Raw genomic sequence first — 25,394 nt, 5'->3', positions numbered from 1 at the left:
CGGACAGCAGTGCGGCAGCGCCACCTGCTGGACACACTGACACCTGCCCGCGGTGTCAGGAACAGTTGACTCTGCATAGAGCATGTAAAGCTTTTTAATCATTAGTTTAAATGTATATTTTATTAAAATGTGTCTTTCAAAGAGATATATGCCGGAAGTGGAATACTTAATCAACTATAACGATACCCAGTGTAAGCACAAAAATTAATCTTGTTAATTAATAAGATAAATCTAAAGCAAACGTTTTCAAATTGTGAAAACTAATTACTACGGGCTAGTTTTGGCTCTTGTTGGATTGACCATTTTTCAATAGGTTTCAAAACCTGTTTAAAATACAAAGGACGTGCAACAGTGCTAAATGTAATTTCAAGAAACACTTTATAGTCTGTGTTTGGTGCAACACAATCAACAGATTGGAAAGAAATTATACTCAGTGGTGATTTGGACACCCTTAAAAGGTGCAACATGTAAAAAACAAAAATTGGCCACCTGCTCCAAACAAATGAGGGAGGAACAATTAATTTCCTCCTCTCACCCTTGTCCCCCCGTTTAAAGCTTTAAATGTCCTCAAAAATGTGTAGCAACTCAAAGTTCAAGGTTCATATATTTATCAATTTACAACACTGGGTTGTGCAACAAAATGACAGTTGCAGTCAACAAACCATCTACACAGGGGATTTAATTTAGAATAAATCAGGATCAAATATAAAATAGCCTGAAGATAAAAAATCCCCCTGCCCCCATATAACCCTACAGCACAGATAAAGAGAATAAATACAAGAAGTAAGTGTGAAATGACTTTTAATTAGTCTTAAATTCATAGCTTACAGTAACAAATCATACAAAACATATTTCTTCAGGCCTAATTCATTAAAGTCATTCAGTTCCATCTGCAGCAATAAGGATGTGATGATGGCAAATGTGATAATATATCAGCCGGAGGGACCACACCACCACTTTTACTGCAGTACTGACCCTGACAACCCTTTTACTGCAGAATGAGGAATTTCACATTTTACAGTGGTGCTTGTGTTGACTAACTAATCAGATGAAAAACTTAACAAGCAAGTTAAGCCCTTGCTTGAAAGATAAATCCAGCTTAAGGCAGCAACCTGCTTTTCTTCTTTGTTTCACTGAGAATTTCTCACAATAAGTTTATATAATAAATATCTCATTACAATGGATGACTGTTCTACTCGGTTTGAGAAAATGAATTAGGACTCATGACGGAAAGACGACTTGACATGTTGTTTGATGCAGAGTGTTTGATTGGCGTGCCACGGCGCTAAGACTTCATATCCCAGAAGTCACTTCACCACATAAGTGATGTCACCTGATAAGAAGAAGAAGAGGGGAGGGTGTGCTAGTGTTTACAACCATTGGGCTGTCAATAATTTTATCGTAAAAACTGTGCTTTTGTCGATATTTCAGCAGCATACGGGAGGACAAGTAAACAGCGGCGCAAACTAAATGACCTCCTCTCGCTTTCAGGTAAAAAGACGACTTTATTTAAGCATTTGGTCACTTAATGAAGAAAGCTTGCTCGCGCGTAACGTTAGCAGGTAAACGTAGCACAGCGATGCTATTTGCCAACCATAACTACACAAATTAGCTGGACTTGAACCCTGAACCCTCCTGTCAGTGAACTAGCGCTGACGTCTCAATGAAACATTGCTAGCGTGGACTGTTAACCTCCAGTCTGTGTGGGTGCATTTGCTGCTATAACAGCTAGCCTCAAAGCTGTGTCGCTAAGGTTGCTTTCAGGGTTTACAGTAGCGGTTTCGTTATGAGCACGAGAAGCTACACATGTACAAATGGAAACCAGACTGTTTACTAAGCGCACTCTTTATATGTCAACGTTAGCTACGCGCAGTGCAGCTTTATGATACAGTAGGTTGTTTACCTGACATTTTAGCTAGCTGGCACTTAACGTTAGCTCATTCCCATGCTGTTATTTAGCAATCAGGAATGTGGAGATGGAAACATATTTGTCTTTAATACGTGCTTCTGCTGCCCTTCTGTGTCAGGTTGCTGTTAACGGTGACCCCCCTGGTTGTTGTGGACTCACTCCGCTGCACTGTGAATGTGATCGTGCACCTGGAGGGGACATTTCAGAGTGTGCATTTAGCTGGTAAACAGGTGTGTATTGGATTGTAAGAAAACTTATGTGAAAGTTCCTCTCAGCTCTGCCAGGATTTTCAAGTTATACTTTGCTGTTGCCCCAAAGATACTCTAACTTTTACTTATGTATTACAACTGTTGCCTGCAGGATTTTCTTTTTGCCTAAAGGCAGCGTAGAAACTTCTGTGGCAGCAAACAGTCACACAGATGTACGCTGGCTTGTCGTTGTGTTCACTGTCAAAGTCCTACATGATCAGAGAGACTGTGCAGATGTTATTTCAAACAGGGCTGCATCTATTATTTTCTGTATTCGATCAGTTGATTAAATACCTTCTTTAGACTGCAGGATAGTTGAAGGTAGAGAGAAGTAGCCCATCACTATTCCTCAGAGCCCAAGGTGACACCTTCACATAGTCTTTGCTGTCAGACTAAGACCGTCAGTTGCAGTGAGTTGCAAAACAAAGAAATGCAGTAGATTCTCATATTTGAGAGTCTGGCACAATTGTTTCTTATCTGTGCTTGATAAATGACTTAAAATGATTTAAGAATAAACGTTGATTTTCTGTCAGTGACTAGTTGAGTACACAAGTAACTGTTTCAGCTCAAATTCCACTTTAAATATACTGCCATAATTGGATTGCACAATATTTGTATGATTTCTGCATTTTGAGTAGGGTATAAGACACAGCGCTTACTGACTGTGATATTGTTCTACTTTCTCTTTTGTCATATTCATAGAAAACGAAATGCTGTGTTCAGAAGTGAGCCAGTTTCTGAATATCTTGTCTAATATCTTCCCTATCTCTATACTTCAAAATGCTCGTGTTCCCTCCATCTTCTCAGTGACCCGATGGAGTGGGTGTTCATCATGAACCGGATGAGCTCTCAGGGTAGCTCTGCAGCCCAGCGGAGGCGGATGGCCCTGGGGGTTGTGATACTCCTGCTGGTCGACGTCATCTGGGTAGCCTCCTCTGAGCTAACGTCGGTAAGGACGTCATCACAGTCACTCAGTTTTCCACACCTGCTGCTGCAAGGTGGGTTACAGTGCGAGATGACACAACTGTAATGAAATGAGAAGAGGGGGCGTGGATGTACTCTGTAGCCAGAGTGCATTGTGGGATCAGCAGATAGTGGTGTGAACTTGATATGTTTTTGTGGTTTATAGGGTTCTGCCCCAACATATACACAACCTTCAGGGCTTTCACTCTCGCTCTCCCAACAAGTCATCAATAAAGTACCCAAATTCTTAACCAGCAAATATCAGTACTGCTGCTCTATTAAATGTGAAAATTATGTCAACCTAATATTAGTATATAGTATAGTACAGCTGATCATCTCTGGAGTGTTAGATTATTAATGTGTTAATGTTTAAGTATTAAACATTGTTGGTCCTCCTATTGCTTCATGCAGTGTTGCATAATTAAAACTATTGACCATTAACGGTATCAAACTGAAACATCTAATATAGATGCCAGTTGATTTCTTGTTGTGGTGGCACCTTTACTGGGTGAGGATGTAGAAGTAGTTAGAAATGCAAAACGGCAAGAAAAAGGCAAACATGTCTGTCAGATAAACTAAAGGAATGACTGAACAAAGATCCAGCTGTAGCTACAGCCACTGGATGCATGTGCTGCTATAAAAAGTACATTGATTGCCTCTGAAATGTAGTGGAATGTGATGTTATATTATGTTGAGTAAATACACTTGTTTACTCTCCTCTCAGGAAGAACTGTGTTTAACTTGACAAACTTGAAATGCAACAGAAAATAAACAGGAGTGTGTATTGAGAGCACAGACCTATGAAACCAAACTTGGTGCTTGAAAACAAAAGCGTAGACTCTCTCCAGCCTGCGACACGTGCTAGTTAACCAGTAAAAGCTGTCATCCTAACTGCTTCCTGCTGTCGATTCTTCCTGCAGTACATTTTCAAGCGACAGGAGTACAACAAACCCTTCTTCAGCACATTCACAAAGACCTCCATGTTCGTACTCTATTTGCTGGGTTTCCTGCTGTGGCGGCCCTGGAGGCAGCAGTGCACTGGTACTCTGAAACGCCAGCATTCTGCGTTTGTAAGTAGTTACCGCTCACTCTCACCACATGGGGGCGATATGTTCAAACGTTTTTGTTTTTTTTTTCCCAAATGCGTGAGGATTTCATGACCTCAGTGATACAGAATCATAAACCATGCCCTCTACTGTATCAGGTTAATTGACTTAAAGTTGTAAGGCCGCATCCGCAGCAGAAGCAGAAAGTTGCGGAATACCTCATAGAAATCATGGATTGTGATCTTTTCACCCCCCCACACAGTTACGCTTGCGCCCAAGCTCAGTTAGAAGCTGCGCCAGAACGGTTAATCATTTATGTGTGTTCTTCACATTCGTAAATGATTGCAATCAACAGGGTTACAGGTTGTAAAAAGAGTGAAGCTTTCCTCTTCGGTCACAGCAGCAGAAAATCAGTATCAGAATTCTTGGTGTTGGTCCGTAAGTTGATGGTTTCATTTGCATCTTGTTGCAGTTTGCAGATGCCGAGGCCTACTTCGCACCCTGCATCACTGACACCACTGTGAACAACTGTTTGGTACGTAAGTTGCAGAGAAAATAATGACTCTTAACAGCAACTTAGTGGCCCAGTCGTGACAACATTACAGAATTCAGTACAAAATGAAACTTTGGGGTTGGTTTACCATCAGTGCACAACTCGTAACATCAACAACTACAAATATCTGACCCTCTCTTTCCCTCCTGTGCAGAGTGAGCCACTGTACGTTCCAGTGAAGTTCCAGGACATTCCCGCTGAGCATTCAAATTGTTTAATTGGAGAATGTGAATCTTGTGAGTACATAGTTGTGTTGTTGTGTCTTTTGTGTCTGTGTTTTGAAAAAAATAACACGAGGCATATTTATAGTCTTGTTTCAACAGTGTATCCCCCTCTGCTTTTACTAAGACCACAGGAGTCAGCTTAAGGTCTCAAGTTTTGACTGATATGTGATTAATAAGGTGATCGATTAGGTCTCAGTAAAGAAAAACAACTTTTGGACAACAGAGGGCAGCGGTGAGTTGTGAGAACAAATCAAATCTTTGTTTAGTGCCAATGTGAAAGAAATACAATATTTAACATTTGATTTAGATTTTTTTACACAACCCTCTGACTCAGATCTTTTATTCCTCTCGTCTTTCTTGTACTTTCATACGAAGAACAAAATGATGAACTAATGGATGCTCTTCCCTGCTGTGGCTGTATTTCACAGAGGAGTGGAAAAGGGATTATTCTGTACGCTTTAGTGATGCAGTCACTTCCTCTTAAAGATGTTATTTTTGATGCACCTGAACCATCATCAGTGATGTAACGCGGGGTCATTCTGTGTTTTGGGTCGTTTGACATCAGGCACCCTTGCCCAGGCAGTCCAGCCGTGGTCGATCAGGCCACAGCTTGTGTTCAGGCTGCGCTTGCTTGTCCCCATGGACCTGCTGTCTAGACCCAGGGCCACCTCCAGGCTTCCACAGTGTGAAAAAAACTGGGCGTCTATGGCTCAGAGGTAGAGCAAGGCATCCATCAATTGGAAGACTGGAGGTTCAATACCAAATGCCTTCAGCAAGACGCCAACTTACTTGCTCCTGAAGCTATGAATAGAATGGAAAAGTGTCCTCCTGCTTAAATTCCCCCTGTATGAATGATGTGTGAATGGGTGAATGTAGTGTATAAGTGCTAAAAGTGGATGAAAAGACTCCATTTACCATTTACTTTGGTCTTGGTGGTTGTGCTCCTGTGATGCCGAGTGGACTTAAGGAGTGAGTGAATCCTCTACAGCCTACTGTGTTGGGTCTTCACACGGTGCTGTCAGCTCCATGATGATGGTGTTTTTGCTGCTGTCTGAGGACATCTGGCCTCAGAGCGGTGCTGACGAAGTGACAGGGGGATCTCAGCTGTTTCACCAGGTCCTCCAATAACTGCTGGTCCTAGGTTGTTGCCGGGATCCCTGCTGTCTTTTTATGTCTTTATGCGTCCTGCCTTGACAAAGGCAGTTTCGCGGGTGGTGGTGTGTGCTCGGCTGTGGCTGCTGATTCCCTTGCTGATGACTTCTGCGATGAGTACCAGCACCTGGCGATGCAACCAGGTGCATCGGCCACGGCTGAGTGCTTTTGGACTGGAGCTCATTATGTGCTCCAACATCCCTCTTGCTGGACACGTTCGGCAGTTAAGGATCTTTGCCTCAGCTGAGGTGGTTCGCTGGAGTAGAAAAAACGTCATACACTGCCTGAATCAATCACGAAGGTGATGCAGTGCAGTAATTTTTAGTAAACACAATCTGCCAGAGATCCATCCATGTGACTTTCTGGTCTGTGGTGTGTTATCACCTGCTCCAGGCCCCCAGCTGACTCATACATAGGTTTGGCGCCTGTGTTTAAAATGACACAGCTTGTATTCAACCCAATAATGCATTAGTGTGATATTTTGTGTGTGTTTGAGTTTCAAAATTACATTCCGCTTTTTGTGTTTGGCCGTTTAACTGAAATCTGTTTTTCCCTGCCTCCATCTCTCCATTTGTCCCTCCCGACAGCTTCCAAAAAGCAGCGGGTGCGTTTTAGCAACATCATGGAGGTGCGCCAGCTGCCCTCCACTCAGGCCCTGGAGGCCAAACTGTCCCGCATGTCCTACCCAGCTGCCAAGGACCACGAGGCCATGCTGCGCACAGTGGGCAAGCTAACCATCACTGATGTGGCCAAAATCAGCTTCTTCTTCTGCTTTGTGGTCAGTAAAAGTCAGCTGCAATGTCAGTTTTTGATTTCATATTGCGGTACCAAATTAGAGACATGATGGATTTTGTTGCTGCACTATACATGAGAAATGATTTTAGCTTAAGGCGGAAGTAGTAGAAGATAGCTTCAGGCCAATGCCTCAAAAACAGCAATCTTTTGGGAGACAGAAATCCGACATGTTATTACCTAATGCAAAAGTAATTTTTAGTGATGTATGTACAACAGACTCTTGGATAGGTACATCAATTTAGCCTTGAAAAGCTGTTTTACCGTAAGGTCCCCCACGACCTCTGTCACATTTTAAACAATTCTTACAACAATCTCAAACACTGTACCTTTAAACCAGTATTAATCCACATTTTTCATATTAACACTGAACGTGTACTTGATTGTGTAAAGTTTAGGACTATAGTGACAAATCCACTGAAAAGATAATTGTTCAAGTTGTAAAAATATAGAGCAACTTCTTAAAGGATTTCTATTCATTTGAGGGCTCATGCCACGCAAGTGTTCGTCAAGCAATATAATAGTTCTTCCTTAATATGATAATTGACTGACATGAGTACAGTCTATCACATTACAGTTCACACATCAGAAAAAAAGAAAAACCATCACAAGCGAGACACTTAAACACATTCTTTATTGTTACGTAATTGTTTAAATCTCTAATTATTGTATATAAGTTGTGCAATCTTATGAAATACTACATGCGTATGAGGATTAGTGAAGTAGTTATAGTCGACCGTATTGTACATTAAAAACACATCTCGGCATTTGTTGCATCCATTTTGAAGAGGTTTTAACAAGGCCTGCGTTCACTGAATTTACATCAGCGTGTACAAAGTTATCTCTGAGGCTTCAATAGACTTTCACTGATTGGTTCTTTCAAATCCATGGTCATTGCTGCGTCCGATGATGATACATTTTCAGACACGGTGATGTCCATGGATTTGAAAGAACGGCCGTTAATTGTCCATCAAAGGCGACCCAATCCCAGAGATGGCCTTGTACGCGCTACTGTAAATTCACTGAGAAAGAGCTCCAAATGGCCGCAACAAATGCGGATGACACATTCAATGTAACAATATGGTGGAGTGTAACTACTCATCCTCATACTGGAGAAACGCATTATCAGTGATGTTATCAAATGTTCCACTTCTCGTGTAATTGACATGATCAAATGCCGTTGTGGGTTAGCCTGTGTTGGTAAGACATCACACTCATTAAAATAGAGAATAAGTGAGTTTAAGAGCTGCTTAAGGAGAAATATTAGAGGTCACCCATCGTTCAGGTTCCTGGGCGGTGAAAAGATGACTGCCAGAGAGGTGATAATTCTTAATAGAAAAGAAGTGTAATTGATATTTAATACACAAACTTCCACCAGTGGATTGAATGCTGAGATTCCAAATCACACTTTAAGGAACTTTGGGATCAAATGGATTATTAATGGTGCACTCAAGATACAAGTATTTCCTAAGATTAGATTGCATCACAGTTTCTGTTTTTCTTTTTCCTTTTTCTGAGGTGTGGACTGTAATGTGACAGACTGTACTCGTGTCACAGAGACACACCCACTCCTAGGAGAATAATTGGCCTCCACCTGCGCACACAGAATGGGTGGAACGTTATCTGTTTAAGATCATGTTGTAAGATACGTTTCAAATATTCTTGACACTTGAAACGTTCGACTGAAGACTGAGGTGATAATTCCCCATGCACCCGTGCTTTAGATGGATGAGTGAATATCTGCTTTGAAAAAAAGTATCAGCAATTTAAAAGGGCCTTTTTTGAAAATGTTATCAAAGGAAGAAATATTTCATAGTTTGTAGAACATTTGACTGGCAGCAGCCCTCAGATAAATCAAGAGAAATCTTTAAAAAGTTGCTCTGTTATTATCTTTTCAGTGGATTTGTCACTACTTTAGTCCTAAACTTAACACAATCAAGTACAGTGTTAATATGAAAAATGTGGATTAATACTTAATCAAGTTACTCTGTTTAACATCGCAGTTTTGATTACAGTAAGCTTTTCTCACCAAAGCCCATTGTGTGTAGTCTTAAAGAGGCTATGATGGATATTTTCATGACAATGTGAAAACAATGTGACAGGCGCTGCTCGTAGTGAGAATTATCACCTTTGGCTTTGTTTGGCTGCTGGAATGCAATGGTTTTAATTTACTCTGACAGCATGATTTCAGGCAGATGTTTTTAGTGAAAAAAAACAAACTAAAAACCCACCGTACGCTACCTGCTCAGCAGCAAACAGACATAATTAACTGATGAACAACATTTAGCTGCAAAGACTCCAAATGAATGATAATCTTGCCACATAATATCTGGATGTGTAAATAAACAAGCTCACGATATCAACTGTTTTCTGCTGCCCCCCTGTGGCCAAAACAAGTGGTGTTCAATACATTTCTGTGCTTGAAACATTTTCAAATGTTTGGAAGTATGTTGCTGTCTCCGCACCACCATGCTCACAGCGCACACTTTCATCATGTTCTAGTTAGTAGATGATGCAAACTACATGAGGGCCTGCTCATCAAAGCATAACTGTACAGCACCTCTTCTCCTCATCTCTAGTCACTTCCTCCTAAGCATCATAACACACACACACTTGACCAAATGTGTTTTGCTGGTACTTTGAAAAAAAGGGCTTTCGATACACATGAATAACGTGTGGTTTATGAACCTCAAAACTGAAAAGACATTGAACCCTTACAAGCCTTTCAAGGGAAGTGAATGCTTTTCGTTTGTGACTCATCCTCTCTGAGCTTGATGAAGAACTTATGGAGAAATATTAAATGAGAGTATTTGGACTAAATTTGATCATTTCAATACATTTTTAAGAGTTTGGGAATTATTCCAAAAGGTTTGAAAAGAATAGAGAAGCGGTTATTGCATTGTCACGATTCACGAGCGAGAACACTTTCAGCTTTCCTCTTGATTTTAAGGATGTTATCTTGTCATGACTTTCTACACTATAAGTTATTGATATCAAACTTTACATTATAATACGATCTAACAACCGAGAAATAAAAACCATGTTAATTTTTTTCTGCTACTGTGTCAGAGATGTTTTGCATTCTGATTTTTGAGGCTCTGTGCAGTTATTGAATCGTAAGAGGTTTAAGTTATTTAATCCACCCTCAAAAGTTATGAATTGTTTGTGCAGTTCTGGCAGCAACTGCTTGACCTATTATTAGACAGCAATAGCCATCTTGGTCCTCTTTCAACATGGGTTGGTCAGGTCTAGGCTTGTCACAGTTATTCCATAATGGCCTGAGTATTTGAGCAGACCTCAAGCATTTCGCATAATCGTTAGGTTCCACAGTCAGAGCTGTCAGCGCTGCATGTTCCATGGTAGGCATTGTGTGCTAGCAGCGGGGCTCCTTAAAGGAACAGATCAGTGCGCAGTGCAAGAGCAGCAAGTGTGTGGTGGAGAGAGAGTGACAGTGGCTCAGAGCAAACAGGTGTAGGTGATGGAGCAGAGAAGAAGTTAACAGTTAAGCTGGATAGTAGTAGGAGCAGTTTGTCTCTGAATAAATGCTGCAGCTCTTTAAGGACCCAAGACAGTTCCCGTGTCTAGCTTCCCAGCTGCTGGGTAAGGTGAGGAAGGTTAGCCCTGAGGTGAACATCAACTTAGGCCCTAGAGACAAAGCAAAATGGTCAGACTCACACATTTAATGGTAAAATTTCCTTCCAGTAGGGCAAAACCCAGGACCCTCCTAGTTGTGCCTTGTTTTCCCTATCCACGCAATGTTCTCACTTTTTATTTCCCCCGTTTGCATCCCTCTCCTAAGGTAAGTTAGGAGGTATTTACCACAGGGCTGTTGCTCTGTAAAGGTGTTTCTATCCTGGTAGAAAATGTCACATTGCTGCCTCTATTTGTCTTTCAGTGGTTTCTGGCCAACCTGTCCTATCAGGAAGCCCTGTCCGACACACAGGTCGCCATCGTCAACATTCTGTCATCCACCTCAGGTGACTTTCTCTTCCTGCTAAAGTTCATGACAACATGTGAAATGTAAAGGCTATTGTGCCTAATGTGGTTGAGAAGAATGAGAGAATGAGCCAACGTGTGATTATTTAACCTAAGCTAATTATTTAGTTGAACCTAAATATGCTCACTGCTTTTTGCCCACTGCTCCGTCAGCTGTCTGATGCCACTGTTGTCCTGTTGTCTTCAGGCCTGTTTACACTCATCTTAGCAGCCATATTTCCCAGCAACAGCAGCGACCGTTTCACCTTGTCCAAACTGTTAGCTGTGGCTCTGAGGTAAGGGCTGAGTGAAAGTGTTGGCAGTTGAGTTAATGTTGGGAGCTTTCTGTGATCAGCATGTATTTGCATGAGTGGATTTATTGTTTTATTGTCATTTGTGGCAGCTTAATGCGTCTCCATACTTTACGTCATTTTTTTTCTGTTCTCAAAAATGCCATCCATCCACTCTGAATATCTTGGTGACACACACTTTGGTTATGATGAACGCAGCCAGTGTAGTTAATTCCTCCTCCTTTGTTTTCTCCTCTGGCTCACACGTGGGTCCATTAAATCCAGTCCTTTAGCTAAGTATTGTTAGCTGTGTATTAAACTTATCATACAGAGAATACAGAGAATCTGAGCCTGATCCAGACGTTGTAATTTTCTCCTAAAGTAGCCAATGATAAGCAGCCAGGCAGTGTAAACACAAAAAGCCACTCTGATTTATGATAGACTCAAATCAAAATCAAGTCATGCCGTCTTCACTGGAGGAGGTGTAAATATTCTTTTATCCTGAGCCTATTTGTGGCTGGTTCAGAACAAAACATCTCGACAGTTACTGGTCAGATTTTAGGAAAATCTTTTGTGAATATTTTATGGCCCCCAGGATAACTTGTTATTTGTTTTTGCTGTGCCCTGTCCTAACCTCCAAAGAAATACAAAACCCAATATATCAAATTTAAAAGCACACCCTGACCCTTGGCCTAATGTGGCATCCCTGATACATATTAAATAGTTTTCATGCCTCCTATTTCTATTTATTTTTGTCTTTAAATGATAATGTTATATTAAATGCTAGTTTTAGCCAAACTTTGGTCAAAGTGAACTGATTACATGCTGGTCACATGTCCAGCAGCCTGACCTCCCCACCCTTACATTTCTCCATAAAGGACACCTCCAGTTACAATTCTGCAGAAACGTGTGCAGAATTGTCCAATTTGGGTCATTTTCTTTTAGGGATACTGAAGTGGAATATATGACCACTGTAGGGCTCTTTACACATTTTATATATATATATATATATATATATATATATATATATATATATATATATATATATATATATATATATAATGATCTCGTATTAAATGCAAGTCTTGAAATAGTCCTGTTTATCTGTGAGTCGGTCAGTTCATGTAGTATCTCTCTTTTTTAGCATGGGAGGTGTTGCCCTTGTGAGTTTCTCCAGCATGGACAACCCTGATGAGAAGGGCGTCACAGGTAACCATGGACACAGCGAGTATCTGTCACTCACTCACGCATCACTCTCTCGCCTAACAGCGTTGAATTAATATTGCTCGAAACCGTCTTTCCAAATGAAGGTTCTTTGTGGTCACTGGCGGGGGCGATGCTGTACGCTGTCTACATTGTAATGATCAAGAGACGAGTGGATCGGGAGGATAAGCTTGACATTCCCATGTTCTTTGGTAAGTGAATGCTCAGTCTATCCAGCTGGTCTTTTTAAGTTGACCTTAGGCTTGTTGTTATTATTATTATTGTTCTTATCTGCTGTATCTCACCTCTTCACCCCCCAAATGAACTTTCTAGTAAAAGGTACATCTTTTGATTGGTCTACTGAAACTTGATCTTGCTGGTGATGGCCTCGGTCTGTTGGCCTGTAACTTTTTTTTTTTGCCCTCTAAACAAACAGAATGTTATACTAATCACATTGTCACGCTACTCATTAGTAATGCAGTACATCTTGGATTTAGCGCTGTTGGCACAGGTTAAGATAAGATAAGATAAGATAACATTTATTGATCCCTCAGTGGGGAAAGTTTGCTGTTACTGCAGCTGAAGGGGACAGAAATAGTTAAAGAAATAGAAAATTAAATAAACAAACAAATGTCTCGTAATGACAAATGAGAAATACTTGCACACTGGACCGGACCAGCAAAACCAGAAACCCACCAACCCCACCCTGCAGAATGTAACAATTTTTATCCCATGAAGTTGTTGCCACTGTGGCTGACAGAAGGTGTTTTTCGAGCTGCCTGATCTAGAGTGTTTTCTGTGCCTCTCTCAGGGTTTGTGGGTCTGTTCAACCTGCTGCTGCTGTGGCCTGGCTTCCTCCTGCTCCACTACACAGGCTTCGAGGCCTTTGAGCTTCCCAGCCAGCTGGTGTGGACGTACATCCTCATTAATGGCCTCATCGGAACCGTTCTCTCAGAGTTCCTCTGGCTCTGGTAAGCACCTCACCCATTATTTATTGAGGTTACAATTCTGGCACCAAATCATCAGTGTCCATTTTGTATTGGAGCATTTTGACATGTTTAGTTGAGTAGTTTTTCTATGCTGTAACTCACTGTCACTGAACTAAGGATATATAGTGTTTCAGTAACGTTTTAAGGATGTGATTGACTGCTCTCTCTCCACAGGGGCTGTTTCCTCACATCATCTCTAATCGGGACTCTGGCATTGAGCCTCACCATCCCACTCTCTATAATGGCAGATATCTGCATGCAGAAGGTAAGTTTACCACCTCAGGTACTTAACAGTTTGTAGTAAGATTTAAAATAATGTTTGTTTGGCATCGGCAGGACACAAGTTTGAAGAGAGTGGGTCGGAGCAGATTGCAAAATGAAAAGTCTGGCTAATGTGGGGAGCAATTTGCATTTCTTTCAGACTTTATCTGAAAATATTAATAAATTTAATTTATATTAAATTGGGGGTTAATGGATTTGTCAAATTTGAGCATGTTTATGAATTAATCTCCAGTAATGACTGAACTCGTAATTTCCTTTTGTGTGTGGATAGGTACGTTTCTCATGGCTGTTTTTTGCCGGAGCGGTCCCCGTCTTCCTCTCCTTCTTCATCGCCACGCTTTTATGTCACTACAACAATTGGGACCCTGTCCTGGTGGGGCTGAGGAGAGTATACGTCTTCATTTGCAGGAAGCATCGCATCCAGAGGTAGGTACACTGTTTGATATTATGGAGGCTGTTAGAGGCTGTTATGGAGCAGCCATAATTATGGTCCTCAGCTCAGATCCTTACTAAACAACTGATTGCATTAATCATATTTAATTTGTTTTTGTCATTTTTCAAGCACACATATAGTTCATAGATTGATTTCTTGGCTTTCAAGCAGCCATTGTTGTCAGTATATGAAAAACTCCTGCAGAGACTTCACACTTCATTGAGCTACAGCACGTAATCACTTAGAAAGAACACTTCAACACTTGTATTCTCTTTGATGATCATACGCAAGCAGGGACTATTTTGAAAAGCGCCAACAACTCTCCAACAACTGAGATGTGAGATTCTATTGTCAAAAAGCATTTACGCGCTAAATTGTCAGGAAATCAAACCGAGAAAATGAGGAGTGAGTAAAATACGGATGCCTTTTTAAAAAGGTAATGCAATGCGATTTTTGTCCCCAGCAAAGCTGCTGGTATGAGTTCATATCAAAGAGAAAAACCCAACAAAATGTGTTTGTGTGCTCTGACACACAGAAACAGAATATTTTCCTGAAACAGAACTTTCACAGATTTTTCCCCTCAAGTTAGAATAACCTTTATAAAAGAAGTGAATTAGATTTCATAAAGCGTGAGAGAAGTTAACGTGAGGCCAATGGACATGAGCAGTGGTTGTACTCTCACAGTGAGGCCAGAGTAAAGTGTCTCTTGTCTTTGAGTCGTCTCAGAATGGATCTCCGTGATTGAGTTTAGCTGTGACAAGCATCCCAAGTTGGAAGAAAATGGAAATGTTACATTCATGTCTTTTTATTAAGTTGCATTTGGATTGTTTGAATGTACTAACACACCAACAAAGGTGTGTTTTGACTCCCTGCTTGCAACCTCATCACAAGGTGGTGACAGTGTAGCTTGTGCTCTCTAAAGGAGGCTCTGTCATGAGCAAGTTTTAAGTCTCTACAGTTTGATTTTCATAAAATGCCTGATTATTAGTGGCCTGATATGATACCAGTCCGTAAAAGCAAACTCAACTCCCCAGAATATAACCACTCTCTTCGGAGGGAAATCTGTCTCATTAGACTCATCACAACAGACAATTTTCACGTGTCTCTCTTTCTCCAGATGGGTTGTGAGTCACATTGCGCCGTTATTTACGTACAGTGATTTTCCAACAGACTGTCTCAAGAGCGTAAAATGTGGTTACCATGGAATTTCTGACGCAACTTCAAAACTGTGTAAACAGACACGCATGCCTAATGGGTGAAAACACTGCTTCCATGAGTTTGATTTGTTAAAGCAAATGGAAGTTACTCCCGTAGACACACATTTACACACACACACACACATATGTATATTTCTGGGACCGGCCTGCACAAGATGCAAGTTTGTGACAAAATGTGTTCAGTCAAGTCTTTTAAAAAGTTTTGAGTTGTTTCATTGTATAGTGATGTGCGACCTATTAAATGAAGTGACCTTCACTCCGACACGCACAAAGTCGTTTCTCCTCCATCATTCTCACAAGGACAGCAGGCTCCAGTTGTGGCTCACAGCCTCGCTAAGTTAAGTTTGTAATCAGATGTACACGCTCGACTGACTACCCTCTCCGAGGCGGTTGTGCTCTCCATTCTTCTGTGAATGCTTGTTCCCATTTGGCGAGTGATGATTATAATGATGATGTTTGCCAAGATGATGACTGTGATGATGATTGACACCTCCGCCCACAGACTGCCAGAAGACAGCGAGCAGTGTGAAAGCCTTATCCCCCTACACACCGTCTCCCCTAACGAAGGAAGCTTCTGTTCGTGATCCAACAGTCAAACACAAAGTAAAAGATCACTCAACCCCTCCTGCCTTTGACCTGTGTGTTGTTGACTGGTCTGTTGGTTTATGTGCGTGCGTGCGTGCGTGCGTGCGTGCGTGCGTGCGTGCGTGTGTGTGTGTGCGTGTGTGTGCGTGTGCGTGCGCGTGTGTGTGTGTGTGTGAAAATACATGAAGCAGCTGGGCTGTTTGAAATCCCAAGCAAAAAATGTTTCGAATTTTTTATAATTGTATTATTGTACAAGTTCCAACTAGCTCATTTCCATCTCTGTTTCTGACACGTTCAAAGTGAAAAAATTTCAGAGGAGCAGCTTCTAATCTAAAAATGGGATATTATTTTGTTAAAACCAGTGCCGCTGATGATTTTAAAGCTGCACCAACATTTTTTATAATGTAAACAGAGGATAAACTACTGACCCTTTTCACTTTCTAAATAAAAGTGGAAGCCTTGTGTCCGGCAGCGATGGGCAGCTGTTTACAGTGAAAGAGCTCTAAAAACCAACAGTGCACAACCTACCCAGCAACTAAATACAGTACAGTGTAGTCTCCTGCAGCTTAAGAGCCAGCTACTGTCCTCAGGGGTCGGTGTAGACCAAAACAGAGCTAAAAGGAGAGGGAATATTAGAGGTAAAGTACATTGGTCAGGTGACCAGAAACGGAACTCCAACTGAATGCAAATTTTTTGCTTCATGTCTTAATTTGCCAACACATTCACCACAACAATTGAAGAAAGGGACAGTACAGTATATCGATGCTTTGCTTTCAGCTTGTATTTCTGCCCCAATAGGAATTGATGCAGCTATGATAATAATGCTAACAGCTCGGTACAATTGCACCGTAAACATGAGGATTTTGCAATAGTTGATTAGGCTCAGTATATCTACGATCTCCTCCCTGCTTTCATTCAGTTCTTTGTTGCTCTTTGAACATCTGTCGAATATTTGCCTGAGGGCGTCACTGTTTGAGGAAGAGAGCCAGATCATCACATAAATATTGTTGGCCACCCACTCCACAGAGTCTGCATCTCAATCTAGTGTCCCGCCTTTTCACTATTCATAGCTTTAGTCGAGCTTTTCTCATCTGCCCTCCTAAAGTAATTGCCAGCAGGGCAGAGAGGTATTTTGAACTCAGCAGGTGGTTTCTAATAAAGACGTGAGTTGGGGATGAAAACGGTGTAATTTAGCAGACTTAAGCCTGTCTGCTGGATGTGTAGTGTCTAATAAGTGAGCGAATGAAGGAGCCAGTGTATGTGTTTGCACGTCTGTGTGTCCATTTGCATAGAACTGAGACTGCAACAGATGATTATTTCATTATTGTTTAACCTTTTGACTGTTTAATCTATACAGTAAAAAATACTAAAAATGCCCATAGCAAGCTCAAAACCAAAGAAATATTCAACTAATGATATTAAAAAGGGAAAAGCTTCACAATGGAGAAGGTGGAATGTGCAAAGGTTTGGCATTTTTATTCAGAAAATGACTTAAATGAATGGACAGGGCCATTAAGTAAGTACAAGTAAATTATATTAGATTATATTATATTATTCTGTCTCAAAGACCTCTCTACACTGCCAGAAGAATTCCAGTAGGGGAATTCTAAGACAGTATCCAAGAACAACTTAGAAGTGTGTTGCCATACATGTCATGTCGGTTTTTGTCACACTCCATTTTCTCAACTTGTTTTTAATTTGTCTCCCAAGGTGGCGAATGTGGATCTTGCTGAGCAGACAATCTGGAAGCTTTCAGAGACATTGAACGACCCCAGTGCCTCCTGTAAAATCTATTTATTTTCTACAGTGTTGAGATGACGCATCCATTTCTACAAGTTCAGTTTTATTTTCACATTTCAGCGATCACAGACTGAGATATTATTTTTTTTTTATGTTTTCAGTGTAAAAAAAAGAAAGGTGCTGGACATTAATGAAATGAAACGGTACAGGTTGAACCCGATCAGAAGAATCTGAAATCGATGAATTCAAATCATTGTTAATTTTCTTTTTAGGCCTTCTGAAGCCTTGCTGCTTGTTTGTGTGTGTGTGTGTGTGTGTGAGGGAGCTTTTTCACAAATGACAATCTGTCCATCATGTTGGTGAAACGTTTGTCTTTGATTTGGCTGCCTTTGATGGAGCAAGTCTGCTTTTCCAGTCGCACACATCCCCTCCTCGTTTTTTTTACACTGCACTAATTCCAACACCTGATCCGTAGAGGGTGGCGCCACCTGACTGTCATCTCAGTCATTTTTCGCCGTCACGTGGATTTCTCTGGGCATGGTCCCGTGCCTTTCAAATCAGCCATATGACACATTTCATATGATGAGTCCATCTGCGTGCGTTGGGAGATATTTTCCACTTCCTTTAGACCTCCAGGTGATACTAACAGGGCCCTGAGAGGATTCAGCATTTTACATTGCCCAGCCAAAAATATCCCTTGTTTTTTTTTTGTTTTTTTTCTCCTCTTGGATTAATTTTCCTTTCACGAGACCCCTTGTAAGTTTGTACATGAAGAAAAAGGATATCACACTACGGCTGAACAAGAAGGCATCCCATGCGTCTATGCATCAGGAGCTTCCTTGTTCCCCGCTGTCCCTCCGACAGCCCTGGATCATGAAGACAAACTGTGATAGAGACATAATCTTTGTGCTTGAATATGAACTGACAGTAAACCCTCCACTATAAGCTACAGAACGCATTCCTGCAATAATGGCCCTCTACTTGTATTATCCTTTTTCAAAATGGGTGTAAATACTGTACACAGTGACACATGTTGATGTTTTGTTCGTGAAGTTCAGATAACCACTACAGATTCCCGTCATGGGGTTGTGTATCATTTTATGTTTTCTGTGTCATTGTACTGTCAGAGGAAGAAGTCTGCATGACAGCCACATTTTCTTTTCCTTGCGACTGAGATTATATCACACCGATCAGACTGTTGAATATGATGGTTTTCTTTTCTTAAGCAAAAAAAATGATTTATTTACTGTGGTTTTGATTTCATGTGATGTGTGTGTGTGTGTGTGTGTGTGTGTGTGTGTGTGGGGGGGGGGTTCTTTTAGCAGCCCCAGTGTCTGGCATGTAAACCCAGGATGTAAACACTACAGTTGAAGGTGAAATGTCAATGTTACTCCGCTCATCCTGTTAAATGTGAGATGTGTGTACATCTATATGGAGTGTTTTCATTGCACTTAGCGTTGGCTGGACATGTGAAGTGGAGGAAGTAATAAACGTCCTGCGGGGGGAAACGAACAGGCCGAGCACTTTAAATGACAGACGTAAACTCGCTCATGTTCATCGTTGCACTTGCTGTGTTTTGGCCCATCGCTCCCTCTTTGTGTCACAATTGCAGTCAAAAGGAAGTGGGAATGTTTCCCACGTGGCCCCCGTTAGACTTCAAAAGAAATTTCATTTAATCTTTAATCAATGGTGCTTGTGGATTCATGGATATGTTTTTTTTTTTTTGTTTTCCTTCTCAGGTTCTTTGTCTCGTTTTTCATATCTGAGCAATGTCTTTGTCTTTTAAGTGTGATTAATGAAAATGTTATAAGATCTTAAAGGAATGCCAGGAAAAAGACTGTAATAGTAACCTACCTTTTATCAACCTCAGCTCTTGAATTATCCTTCTTTTTGCAAGTCTGTTTTCATACTTACAGTGCACTATTAAAACATATCTTTTTAAATCTCTGTGTCCGATGACATATTTCTACGGCGTTGTCATTGTTAACGGTGATGAGATGTGTCAGAGCGGTGGCATTTGTTTGATTTGATTTGCATGTGTTTGCTCTCCTCTCCAAACTATTCAGTCATTTAGTGTTTTACTGACTGTGGTTGTTAAACACTCAGTGGCATTTTTATTCCTCCGGCCACGGCTGTTGCCGGCACGGAGGCAGAAAAATGTCTTGGCGCATTATGTTTTCGTTTATGTCAGTCAGTCCTGTTCGTGTGAAAGCGATATCTTCTTGAGGGAATTCCTTCAAATTTGGCACAAACATCCACTTGGACTCTCCAGGATGAACTGATCGCAATTTGGTGGTTAAAGGTCTTTGTGACCTCACAAAAAATGTTCTTTGGCCATAGCGCTCGTATACTTCTGGAAAGATTTCACTCAAATGTCTAATATAATAAAGTGATGAAGTGATGACATTTTGTATCCAAAAGGTCAACTTCAACAGTCAACTTCACATCATAATGTCTGGCCATTATCCAACGTCATAACTCAGGAACATGAGGGGAGATTGTGGCCATATTTCACACTTAAAGGGTTACTGAATTGGTGACACTAATCTTGGGTGCCGCAACCTGCCTGCAGCAACATCCACACTTGAAGCGTTGTCTGCCGTCAGGAGTGGCTTTACTGGCCAAGCATGTTAACGCAAGAATTTGTCTCTAATTCTTCTGTTTCTCTCAATGAACTTGCACACTAATAGATTATACAAGAGACCAAGAGCAGTCAAGCTTAACAAAGTCAAGTCAAATTTATTTCATTCAAATCAAATTTTTGCCTCAAGTGGCTTTACACCTAACAACATTCTCTGTCCTCCTCAACTCTAATGTCAAAGTCTTTACTGTGTCCATGAGTCAGGACAGACGTGGTTGTGTCAACCACAACTTGGCTGTTTGGTGGAGGCGCACAACTGAGAGGCAGTCATTGTAGTTTGGCTCTGCTAGCAGAATGGGTTGTGGGTTGTGGCACTTTAGGTCAGTCAGTCAATCAGACAACACACACACACACACACACACACACACACACACACACACCTTTTGGGGCTTTTTAACAGGGGCCATCATCATTCATTATCATTACAACCAAATACCAGCAAAGCCACTGACATTCCCATCAGCCCCAGCTGTGCTGTGTGTTCATTGGTAATTAATTATGCATGTTAACAGGCTAAACTACAACAGTGGACATGGTGAACACCTGAATGTATGGAGAGCACTGCTTTGATTCCAGCTGACAACCTTTGTTCCATATCATACCATGCATTACATATTTAAAATATACACCAGTTGAATGCAGTGCATGCCTTACAAACACGTACATCATCAGATTTGGACACTGACTAGTTGCCTAAATGTTGAGTAAACTCTGCCGTTACATAAAGCAGTAAACACTTTATGACTAGAATGAATAAATTTTCCCAGCAGCGTTTCAAGTACAGTTTTGTCTTTTTAATCTTTTCAGTGTCAAGTGGAGACTCAAGTGAATCAGGTTCTTTCTTATATTCATGTTATACTGCATGTGGGTCCTCATCTCTCCACCGCATTACTGGTTCTGTAATGTAAATAATCAGGCATGAGTTAAGCCCTTCTCATTTTTGTCAGCCATTTTAGACTTCCTTCTCCATCGAACAGCTGCCAGTGATTTGTAGAGCACCGTGTTTGTTGTGTTTCGCGTTTGTCTCAAAGTCACGAGGACAATTTCACGCACTCTCTTCCACACGAGCACCTCATTAATGAGATATAAGAAATGCATTGACAAGCTGTATGCAATTACACCCAGGCGGGAACAACAACAGCAGATAATCCAAATGAGATCTGAGAAATTAAGAGGCTTCAGTATCATAATGAGCAATCATCCTTGATATTACTTTCTTCACATTTGACAGTTAACATCTGGCTGACAATGTGATGCCACGCGGAGCACGCTGGGTTAATTGATCGTATCTGACAATATTCAATCAGAGAGAGAGGGGGCTCTCTTTGCCTAACCAGCTTCAACCCTGACACTTTTTCATTTCAGCTTTCTGTCAAAGCACAAACAGCGATGTACCAGGTGAAGTCTGGGGAAAAGGTTCTTTCTTTTTTTCTTTTTCGAAGCATGACAAACAGATGGTCCAAACAAATGCATCCAGTGTTCCTCCCAGTGTTTACAGGAAAAAAAATGACCTGACAATCTTTCATTATCTTCCAGTACAAGAAAACCCGACTCTTAACAGCTTTAAGAGTATCATTTTATCAACCACCCCGGCATTATCATCCCATCATAATTCTGCCTCTGAACGAGTTCACTTTGCCGTTTCTTAATGTGAACATTATCTCTGGCAGGCCTGCTGATATGAACTCAGCGGAAAATATGTTCTCCTCACCTACGCAGCTGTGCCTGGACTGTTTCAGCCTGGTTCCTAGTTGAACTTTTCAACTTCCCTGCACTGTTTTTTTTTTTTAAATCCAAAACTTCTATGTCTACATGTCTACCAAAATAGTTTTTCTGTTTTTTTCTTTCTTTTCTAAGGGCACATTCTCGGCCGTGTTTAAGGTCACTCCAAGGTTTATCTTCAACTTTATCTCCAAACAAAACCACTGGATCGTTATTCTCAACCACTTTGATTTATTTGGTCAAAATCATGCATGACTTTTCCTTTCCTTCCCAAGTTGTTACCATTTGTGTGTATGTAACTACATTTCTAATCTCAACTATAACTTGGAGTAAAGCAAAGTAAAGCAAAGTTTCTTTGAAAAGGAGGTGCATTAGGATCCGTGATAAGAAATGAAACCACACAGGCACCCACGCTGCCTGTCGTAGTGGTTAATGTTTAACTGCCCTGCCCTCGTAGGTGGGAGGAGGAAATGTGAGTGCAGTGTAGGCTAACACTTTGCTCACACTGAGGTGAAACCAACTGGCTCTGGACTAGGACCCGTGAGGACTCTCGGGGATCCCAGAGGATCGGGAATGGGAGGAGATGGACCACGCTTGAGGACAGACACTGGACTTTTGGGGCTAACACACTGAATATCTGGAACATGGTAGAAAGTTCTTTTGAGTCCTCATGATTCCTACTGTGGAGTGTCATGAAATGATATTCCCACTGTGATTTCACTGCCACGGGGATACTCTACCTGGAGGATCAGACTTTATACCAGACAAAGAAAAACCTTCAGTGTTATCTTGGAAAACTGCTCACCTCTGGATCTTGGCTCTAATCACAGCAACTGCGCCCGACTCAACTGATAAGCTGAAGGAAAAAAAATCAATACCTGGAAAATCTGAGCTCACCACTCCGTAGCCATGAATGAGGAAATGGAGATAGCTGACGAGAAGGACTGGAGGGAGCTTGAACCCACTTACCCTGTCAAAATCTTCCTGACGGTCCTTTACAGCCTCATCCTGGTGACGGGCATTGTGGGTAATTCAGTCACTATCAGAGTGACGCAGGTGCTGAAGCGTAATGGCTACCTGCAGAAGAATGTGACCGACCACATGGTTAGCCTGGCGTGCTCGGACTTGCTGGTGCTCCTCATCGGCATGCCAGTGGAGCTCTACAGCGCCATCTGGTTCCCGTTCTCGTCGGCATCAGGCAACGCTTCCTGTAAGATCTACAACTTCCTGTTCGAGGCTTGCAGCTATGCCACCATCCTCAACGTGGCCACGCTCAGCTTTGAGCGCTACACGGCGATCTGCCACCCTTTCCACTTCAAAGCCCTGGGTGGAAGACGCACCTCGGGCCTCATCACCTTCGCCTGGCTGGTGTCGGTGCTTGTGGCTCTGCCGTTGCTGGTCGCCACGGGAACGCAGGGACACATTCCCATCCGATTAGATACACCAGCCCAGAATCTGACTTTCTGCACAAACTTGAGGGAGCACTGGGTGATGTACAGGGTCAGCATCTTTGTGGCATTCATCATCTACATGATCGTGCTGATCTGTGTGGCCTTCATGTGCAGGGCCATGATCGTCGTCCTTCGGAAACCTTTGGGACCCACGGACGACGGAACTCTAAGAGCACCCAAGCACGAAAGTTCAAAGGTCAAGACAGCCAGGAAGCAGACCATCATTTTTCTCGGTAGGTTGTTCGTTTAATATCTCAGAGGCCGCCTTGTTCCGCCAACTGTGTCTGATCAAAGAAATGATTTTCGAGCTCTGTGTGTCTCTGTTTGTGCTGCGGTTACACTGCCTGAGTTTTAATACCTTTCGGGATCTAAGTGTACACACAAGAGTGGAAATCTCTGAAAAGTGTTAACAGAAATGTTTACAGGCGTTATTTTTGGGCCACTGTGTATGGGGTGTGTGTGTGTTCCTGTGTGATGCTGTTATATTACCACCGCTGCCCGGGATGTTCAGACGTGTCAGCCAGCCTCTTCGTCTGTTTACAGCAGCAGTGAAAAACACCACTTTGACTCTGTGCCACGGGAGGATGTGAGAAAGACAAATCCTGGCTATTTTTCCAATGTTTTGACCATTCAAATGATTCATTTCACACGAGGACACGCAGACACAGCTTTTGTTTAGGGCGTGCTCTTGCTCTGAAAGATCCGGAACGGATAAACCATCTTGTGGATGCTCAAGTTTGTTTGTGTGATCTTTTGACCTTGAAGCCTGCTGTGTACATAGAGACATGTGCAGTCCTGCCCAGTCCTCATTTTTCATTGTCATACAGGACTGAAGTTACTGAAAATATGACAGCATAGGTGGCACAAGTATGTTATAAAGTTGCCACTATTTGCAATGCCAAAGGGCTCCATGTCAATGTTTTTACACCAGAAAAAATTTCCAACAAAGAAACACTGCCATGAAAATATAGGGGAGCGAAACCTCAGAGAGAAGAACTCAGGTGTGTAGTGAGGGCCAAAACTGCCCATAGATGGCCAAGTCAGGTGAAATGTGAATGGTATCTTCAGAATAAACAGAGTGTGAGCACTGGGGTGGACATCCTCCACAGCGTCTTGGTCCAGTGGACATCACCTGGCATTGGACATGAGAGGAGGAGGACTCAGATGTTAACAGATGCTGATACGCCACACTGCAGGCTGCAGGCTGAAATGAAAAGAGATAGGAGACAACACGCACAACAGAGAAAACTCTCTTAGTCATACAGCAGAGCGGTCACACAGAGCGACCACATGAATAAACAGTGCACTGACAAGAAGCAGGACACACAAGAACTAAATCTCAGAGACTGGAGGCGGAATCTGTGAAAGATAAACGTACTGTTATTCCCCGTATTTTAGTCCAAACAGCTGTTTAGTAAAGGATAAAAGGAGAAAGGGAGCTTACACTGATTAACATTTTTATTTTTGTATTAACAATGAATGAAATGACAGTGTGTAATGTGAAAGGAGCCAGATGTTCACATTTCAAAAGCAGCATACCATATTTTTGTAGATGTTTTTCTAATTCATCGTTGTGATACTGTGAAAATGGCTTTAATCGTACAATATTACGATTTACGCACAGACAATCCAACCAGAATGCTCTTTCTCTAACTTCTTTTCTGTCATGTTCAGCAAAGTGGAGTAAAGTGCACGGCCAGTTTAGAGGACGTTAGGAAATCTGAGACTCGAAGTGTAGAAAGGGAGCATGGGGAGAAGACGGTGCTGGACCACTGACATAAACACAACATATGTAACATAGAACCCACTTCTCAGGGGTATTAGTAGCAGCCTCTCCACCACAGCCGGCACATGAGTTTGCAAGCTGTTTAGCCCCCTTTTTGGACACCCTAAGTATTTGAAACCCTCTCATGAGTAACACGGAACTGTGCCCTAGGCTGCCAAATATGAATACAAGTAGCTTACACCTACACCCCAGC

At 41.8% G+C, this 25,394-nt stretch overlaps 3 protein-coding genes across 4 annotated transcripts in view; all 3 read left to right on the top strand.

The window, feature by feature from the left end:
• Positions 1-25,394, top strand: part of glsb (glutaminase b) — a 161,164-nt gene that overhangs the window by 134,222 nt on the left and 1,548 nt on the right. The window lies entirely within an intron of this gene.
• On the top strand, positions 1,359-18,307 carry LOC139208212 (solute carrier family 35 member F5-like). Of its 2 annotated transcripts, none has more exons than XM_070837818.1 (16): positions 1,359-1,491; positions 2,028-2,139; positions 2,965-3,106; positions 4,041-4,190; positions 4,639-4,701; positions 4,874-4,955; positions 6,683-6,873; positions 10,783-10,864; positions 11,071-11,158; positions 12,297-12,361; positions 12,463-12,567; positions 13,167-13,326; positions 13,519-13,609; positions 13,898-14,052; positions 15,779-15,879; positions 17,572-18,307. In XM_070837818.1, the coding sequence occupies exons 3-15, from the start codon at positions 2,972-2,974 to the stop codon at positions 15,858-15,860; spliced, it is 1,449 nt and encodes a 482-aa protein (XP_070693919.1). In that variant the 5' UTR covers positions 1,359-1,491; positions 2,028-2,139; positions 2,965-2,971; the 3' UTR covers positions 15,861-15,879; positions 17,572-18,307. The 2 variants fall into 2 exon arrangements, with proteins under 2 accessions (XP_070693919.1, XP_070693918.1); XM_070837817.1 differs by having other exon boundaries at positions 6,680-6,873.
• The window catches only part of LOC139207991 (G-protein coupled receptor 39-like), a 37,111-nt gene continuing 34,109 nt past the window's right edge, over positions 22,393-25,394 (top strand). Inside the window, exon 1 of the mRNA XM_070837514.1 lies at positions 22,393-23,648. Coding sequence (XP_070693615.1) covers positions 22,874-23,648 — 775 coding nt within the window. The 5' untranslated portion in view covers positions 22,393-22,873. The remainder of the gene's footprint in view (positions 23,649-25,394) is intronic.

Source organism: Pempheris klunzingeri, chromosome 10 (assembly GCF_042242105.1).
Source record: "Pempheris klunzingeri isolate RE-2024b chromosome 10, fPemKlu1.hap1, whole genome shotgun sequence".
NCBI lineage: Eukaryota > Metazoa > Chordata > Actinopteri > Acropomatiformes > Pempheridae > Pempheris > Pempheris klunzingeri.
This window is presented reverse-complemented; position numbering and strand designations above follow the sequence as displayed.